We start from the raw sequence: 7486 nt of genomic DNA on the forward strand, positions 1-7486 counted from the left end.
GCCCAGAGGGAACTGTACTGTATTGCAACCTGAGTTATCCCTTTATAAACACCTGCATACAAGCCCAGGTTTAAGCTTTAAGCTGAAATTCAAGACTGTTGGTGTTGGCAGGATTGGAGCTGAGTAAATAGAGGACTTCCAATTCCAGGGCCATCAATGTGACACTTTCTACAAATACTACTTACGCTGTAATGTGTAGAGGCAGGAATAGGGAAATCAAACAAATGGGTCAATGACCATTCAGCAAAGTGGGGATCGCTATGCTCAAGGTCCCTGGGGAGATGGGGTTCCCTGCAACATCCCCATTCCTTGGGTATATTCATTATCGCTGCCCCTTTCCCCAGTTTATTTAAGACCGGTGAAAGCTCTGGGCACAGGCTGGGAAATTAGCTGATAAAACAAACCAGTGCAAGCATCTAAAATGCAAAGTTTCCCCCTTTTATCATCATATCCCTGCACATCTCTACTCCCATTTCCCTGCTTCCTCTCCAGAAGAGCCAGGCATGTGATACAATAACTGTATTCCAAGCCTGGCAAGCAACAGAGACTAAGATCAGCAACATCAGGTGTCTTATTAACGGAGGAAAGAGGGAATGTTATCATGGAGATAGTTGGTGGCCAAGTCAACAGACCTAGAGTCTACTCCCAGTTTTGTTACAGATTTGTTATGAAGTCTTGGGCAGTCAAGTCAATCTCTCTGTGCCTCAGTTTGATACAGAGGGGGTAGTAACAGGGGTAAAGGAAACTGAAAGATTAAATAATGGTTGCCAACTCTAATCAGTACTGGTCTTGTTTGTACGGACTACTTTTCTTGTTCAGGGTCCTGTAACCCCTCTCTCGTACACCACCGATAATGACTTCTGCAAAGGAGCAGGCGGCCATCGGCAGGCTGTTAGCCTTCTTGCAGAAATGGGACAATGCTGGAAGAGCTGCCCGGAGCCACATCCTGGACAACTTCATTGAGGGAAATCAAGGCAAGACAGGGCCAGAGTTGGAGCTGGAATTCTTGCAGGGAGCCAGCCTGTTCCTGGCTCGCCTGACAGCGTGGCTTCGGCTGTCGTATCTCTTTCCTTGGGAATATGGCAAGGGGTGGGAAGGGGAAGGAATGAGGATTGGGGTAGAGACTCCCGGTGCAAAAACAGCCATGTCCAGTTGAGTTATTTTGGGCTGCTAACAGCTGGAATCTGGGGGCAATTCTGTCCTGATGCTATTAGTGTAACCCAGCTCTTACTGCCAGGGTGATTCTGGGTTGCCCCACAGATCTCCCTTTCTTTTCCTTTCTCCTTATACAACCCACATTGGAGTACCTCAGCCTTTTAATCAAGTGCTAAATGCAGGCTCCCTGCCCAGCTCGCTGATGCTAGGGGGAAGAAATTGCCCCAGCTCAGGGCTGGCCATGCTGCCTCTGCAGCGGTTTGTGGGACAGCGGGCTTGTGGAGTGAAAGCCTGTGCTCCCTCCCCAGGATAGGGTCCCCTGTGGTGTGGAGCCTTGCATGGCCTTGAGCCGGCTTGGTGACCGTCAGAATTAACTCCTTAACATTGCCAAACAGTTACATGAATGGAACATGCTTAGACCAGCTGCTGAAGGCCATAGGCATCTTTTTATCTGCTGCAAGTGGGTGAGTATCACACATCCTCCATGAGATATGTTTGTTTGCCAGAATTACAGCAAATCGGGGTACAGGCTGTAGCAAGGACCCTGAGGGTTTAGCCCTGATACCTTACTATAGGGGTGTCAAACTCACCTGGGTGCATGGACCAGATCTAGAGCTCAGAATGGGTCTGTAGGCTGGATCCAGAATACAGGCTGCTCGCAGGGCTGGATGTTTGGCAGTAGCAGCATTAATTGCTGCATTTCCTGGAGCTGCCACACCTCACATCATCACGGTTCTGGCCTGTGGGCCGCATGATGGCTCCACAGTCTGGATTTGGCCTGCAGGGTCCCCCAGAGGGCTTGGAATTTGTCAGTGGGACAGGTGGAAGCAGCATTCATTGCTTCAGGAGCCATGACAATGAACAGTCAGTGCACATCTCATCACCAAATTTCTGGCCCTGTGGGAAACCCTGTAGGCTAGATGACACAGCTCCACAAGCCATATCTTGGACACCTCTGCTTTACTACTAGGGCCATGTCCAGGAAGGGGCAGTTGTCCTGGGCCTGTGCTTTTGAGCTCCCAAGCTGAAGGCGTGATTTTCTCATCCCCTCTGCCTGTCTCTAGATCCCTTCTGTCAGGAGAGACCCACCCACAGACTGGTGGTGTAGGTGGATCCATTCTGAATTGGGCTGTGGGGTGTGAGAAGCCAGCTCGTGGAGCTCAGATAACTTGGTGATGAGAACACCCTTGAACTAGAGGAGTCAGTCATGTGGAAGGTGCTGGACTTGCTATTTCACACAAAGCTGGACAAAAGCCAGGGCAGCGCCTGTTTGCCAGGAATACTCTTTTATGCCGTATTACACTCCACGTTGTATTTTATGCTGCTCCCCGTGTTAATTGTTCAGTGAATCCTGCATGTTCCCCAAGCACAGTCCGGTCATTGTCCCCAGATGAGGGTCTGACAAACATCTTCATCATGGAGACACACAGCTTCTCCATGTATATTGTTCAGTATTTGAATGTGGGCACTCAGAGGAAAATCTCACCTGACCTGTTGGGGGCACAGCACATTTCCAGGTGGGGCATTTGCACTGGGGCTCCAGGCCGCTTTTGCGGTGACCAGTCCTCTTCCTCCAGGAGATTAGACACAAGGAGAAACAGGGCAGTACAATGAAGGTTGCCAGTAATATGAAGAGCTGAGGAAAGAAGATTTTTTGTTATAACCAGTGACCATTTCTGTTTTGTTGCCCTCATCTCTGCAGCCATAGGTACCTCATCGAATTTCTGGAGGTTGGAGGTGTCCTGACTCTCCTGGAAATATTAGGGTTGAGCCAACTAAAGGAAGAAGACAAAAAGGAGTCAATAAAGCTACTTCAGCTAGTAGCAAATGCTGGCAGGAAGTATAAGGAGCTCATTTGTGAGAGCTATGGTAGGTGTCAGGCGCCACATGTATTTGTTATCAGTCAAGCATTAAGGCACGGATCTTCTCTCTGGCCTCCAGACCCTTTGTTGCTCAAGCAGAGTCCTTGTACTGGAAGATTATTTTAGAATTTGTTCTTGTTGGAAGGAGTCCAGAGTTTCAGCCATTGCAGAGTGTACACGTTTCATCCCCCTTCTCATTTTTTAATGAGCCTACTTTGCACTAGTTTTTCTTTGATACATTACAGCAGTTGTTCTGGTTGCAACTATAGTTAGGGTTACAAAGCAGTTTCCCTTATAACCTGCTGGGTTCATGTACTCCTAACCTTCCCCAGCTTTCCCTCTTGGGGTGAATATTTTTATATTTGACATCTGTTGAAAGATCATTAAAATGACTTTTTTTTCTGGACAGTGAAAGCGAAATCTCTTCCCTTGGCTTGGAGTTTTGAGAATTAAAAAAAAATACCCTGCTTTTCCCACTGTAAAAGGAGCCCATTAGTGCAATCAGTGACAGATACCTGCCGTTTGAAACCGCTTCCTCAGTAACAAGATGAAAATGACTGAACCAGTCAAGGGGTGCTCAGAGGACACAGTTGGCGTCATTAGAGGCAGGTTCTTTGCTGGTATACATGCACACATTTCCATTGACGTCCGTGGAGTTTTGCCCCTTGGCACCAGCAGAGAACTTGGCTCCATTGTATTTTAAAATCAATGTAGTAACTACTGATACACTCCCAAGAATAAACTCCCCACCTCCACTCCCCAAGCAGTAATTAAAATGGGACGGAGTATTTGATCCTTTCTTGATATCAGTAAAGTGACCGGGCTACTGACCAAACTCAGATGAATAACCACTTGGGCTAATTTTCTTTTCAGCTGTGTGACTCAGAGAATCTTTTCATACACAGGTGTGCAATCGATAGCTGAGTTCATGGCCAGTTCCAAGTCAGAAAAGACTCAGAGACAAGTGCAGATTCTGCTGGACTCCTTAGGCCACGGCAATCCCAAGTACCAGAACCAAGTGTACAAAGGCCTCATTGCTCTGCTGCCGTGTACCTCCCCGCATGCCCAGCAGCTGTCCCTGCAGACTCTCAGGGTTGTGCAGGTGAGTGGAATGGAGCATGGGACAAAGTTCAGCCCCAGATCTGGCGTTACCAGAACGCCTGTCCCACCATAAGTCTGTTATAAACAGGAGGCAAAAAATATATGGAAACCCTACTGGCGTTCTAGGACCTGGGAAGAGCTTATTGAACAGAGAAGCCTGAAATAAAACCAGCTCTCAGGGACATCTAAACATACACCTTAATGCTCATTAGCCTATTTTAATGTGCATTAAAGCATTACTAAAAAAACTATGTTCTTTAATTAATGTGCATTAAAATACGCTAATGTGCTTTGAAACATCACTAAAAACACAGCTGTAGTTAATGCGCATTAAGATAAGCTAATGCGTATTTTCCTAGTACTTCACGCTGGAGGGTGTCTACATGTGCATGTTAATTTAATGTGGATTCAAATGTCACAGAAAAGTGCTCTCTAGCTACTGCACATTAAAACAGACTAATGCACCTTTTTCTAGTACCTCATTGTGGCGGTCCTAGATTTAATGCACATCACCTAAAGCTCATTAATGAACGTGTAGACCCATGGAGGTATTGGATTTAGTGTGCATAACTAAAGCACATTAATGCATGTGTAGATGTGTCCACTGTTTTGTAACTCAGCTGTAGGTGTCCAGGGCTGCGCACCCGATGTGGATAAGGCCACACCAATGTGAAGCCTGCATGCTGAGGTTATACTGGAGAAGGCAGTTGTGGAGCACGTATCCTTTTGTGTTCGGCCATGTGACGTTAACCCAGAGCATGGGCTTTGAGTTCCCACACATTTCCACACAGCACTGAGAGCACTCTGAAAGGAACTGAGATGCCTAGCACTCTTTTCTGCCTGATTTGAATAATGACATAATGAACAGCCCCCCCTGGCCCATTTTCATGTCAGGCTCTGACCTCCAAGGCTGTGCATAAGCTGAGTGCTCCACTGAGATCTAACATTTTGCTTTTGAATATACTGAATGGAGACGATGCTTTATCATTCCCCGTCTCCTCTTGGCTGTTACTTCTTATGAAAGGCGAGCATGAAACTGCCTTGTATTATCCTGGCTTTAAGAGAGTAAAACCCAGTCTTAAACTCAGATCATGCCCTCACTACCTGGAGAAGCCCAGCTGTTATAAAAGGAAACCGTATGTCAGGATTGAGCATACAGTCTGTAGTGCTTCAGTCTTAAATCCTGCACTTCCCAAACTGGATTATTGACCCTTGAACTTAAAGCCTGCGCCTTGATCTCTTCTATTGCATACTGCATCAGTAAGAAAGTGTGTGGACAGACAGAGCCACTGGCAGGTTCAGGCTGTTCCAGAGCATCAGTAGGGCTAAAACCAGTTTAATTCCAGGGCTGATTAGTCCTAGCATCAAAACAGGGGTGGGAAAGTCATTTACACATGAGGCTGAAACAGAGTAAAAGTTGCAGGATTGTGCCCTGGGTCCATTTCCCTTGTGCCACAGCACAGCCGGCTGTTTAGCTCCCTGCCAAACCCAGATGGATATCTCACTGGGCTACAGACCTGCAAACCCCAAGGAATTAACAATCCACCTATTCCTTTGCCACCAGGCGATCGTGGGGAAGAGCCACCCCAACATCGTGGAGGCCGTGTTGGGTGTGCTGCGCTCCGTGGAGCTGGAAGTCCAGTACGAAGGTAGGAGCTGTCCCAGCGTTGCCACCCCCGGGGTGATATGCCCACAGGAGAATTGTCCTTTTGATCCACTTGCAGGGTGATTCTCATGTAAGTTCCTACAGCCTGTGTCCCTGGGCTCTTGCTTGGGCAGTGGCTGTGAGTGCTGGCTCTGCAGGCTGTCTTGGGCCGAGCTGAGGAAGAGGAAAGGGAAGGCATGGAGCTCCCAGGCTGAGGGGATGGTACCACGTCCAGATGCATCGCTGTGTCACTTTGCTGTTGCTGCTGGAAGCTCTCTGGCCGCTCCAACCACTGTTTGCAGGGAAAATACATCACAAAATGCCTTCATACTCTCTGCACAAGATTCTTTGTGTAAATGTGATATCTTTTATTAAACCAGCTCAACTCGATCACTGGAAAAATTGTTCTTTGCAAACTTTGGGGCACAAACACTCTTCTTCAGGCACAGGGAGAGTGCCCCTCACTCCCCACACACAGCCCTGCTTGTGCCCCTCACTCCTGACCCACACACCCCCCGGCCCTGCCGGTGCCCCTCGCTCCCCCCACAGCCCCCCCAGCCCTGCTGGTGTCCATTCCTGACCCACATCCCCCTGGCCCTGCCAGTGCCTCCCCCACTCCCACAGCGCCCTGCTCCCACTATGCCTGAAGAAGGTTGTTTGTGCCCGGAAGCTGACAAAGAACATTTTTTCAAACTATTCAGTTGACCTAATTAAAAGAGATCACATCTACCCAAAGAATGTCCTAGTCTCTGCCAGTTTTCCCTCCTAAGCAGCCAAGGCCAATCTCTCCCAAGCTCATGGCCAAGGGAGAACTTGCTTCTCAGCCTGGAAAGTAACAACCCTGCAAGGGTCTCTAATTGCTGCCCCCCCACCCCCTGCCGCAGAAACATCGAGCCTGGGGGGGAAGGGCATCTGGCTGGAGACCAGGTGCTCACTGGGGCTAAGGGATCCCACGCACACAGAGTTTTATATATATATATCTGTAGTTTATATATATATATATATATATATATATAAAAAAAAAATAAAAAAACCCTGTTTGTACCTCTAAATATATATATTTTTACACACACACACACAGAGTTTTATATATATAAAACTACCTCTAAACAGATTTTACACCACGCACACAGGTATCCAAGTGTAGCTATACCCAGGGGCCAGGGGCCCCACTGCCCGGCGCTGTGTAGCTCCCAAGCCCCGAGCAGCGGGCGGGACGGCGGGAGCAGAGCTGGGGGCGGGGAGCGGAAGTTGTATCTCCATATATTTGCATACCCAGAGTGCAGTGCGGCCCGGCGGGGCCTCTCCACCCAGCTTTCCCTTGCAGACGGCCCCGGTGGGGGCGAGGGCCGCGGGCGGGGGTCGGGCAGTGGTTACAGCCCGCGGGGGGGGCGCGTGCCCATCTCTGCGCCAGCTCACCCTGCGCGGCGTGCCGGGCACCCCCGCCCGGGCCGCTCGGCCGGCGGGTCTGACGTATACTCTGGTTTCTCTTCAGATCGCATAAATCTTTCGCCTTTTACTAAAGATTTCCGTGGAGAGGAACAGTTATGAGTTTCGACCCAATTTTTTGAGGCCTCGCTTCGGCGGGGCTACCCTTGCGTGTGCAAAGACAGAGCTGAGCTGCAGCGAGCCGGGATCGGGGGAGGCACCGTGCCGCGGCGCCTCTGCAGGGCGAGGGGCGTGCTTCTTCCCCGGTGCCGTGCAGATTTGCCCCGCGGCGGGG

General features: G+C 49.3%; 1 protein-coding gene across 1 annotated transcript in view; it reads left to right on the plus strand.

The window, feature by feature from the left end:
• Positions 1 to 576: 576 nt before the first annotated feature.
• Positions 577 to 7486, plus strand: part of CUNH1orf228 (chromosome unknown C1orf228 homolog) — a 14033-nt gene continuing 7123 nt past the window's right edge. Inside the window, exons 1-5 of the mRNA XM_019531318.1 lie at positions 577 to 1059; positions 1551 to 1619; positions 2858 to 3024; positions 3923 to 4119; positions 5683 to 5767. Coding sequence (XP_019386863.1) covers positions 854 to 1059; positions 1551 to 1619; positions 2858 to 3024; positions 3923 to 4119; positions 5683 to 5767 — 724 coding nt within the window. The 5' untranslated portion in view covers positions 577 to 853. The remainder of the gene's footprint in view (positions 1060 to 1550; positions 1620 to 2857; positions 3025 to 3922; positions 4120 to 5682; positions 5768 to 7486) is intronic.

The sequence above is a fragment of the Crocodylus porosus genome, unplaced genomic scaffold (assembly GCF_001723895.1).
Source record: "Crocodylus porosus isolate Cpor-Errol unplaced genomic scaffold, CroPor_comp1, whole genome shotgun sequence".
In the NCBI taxonomy this organism is placed as follows: Eukaryota; Metazoa; Chordata; order Crocodylia; family Crocodylidae; genus Crocodylus; species Crocodylus porosus.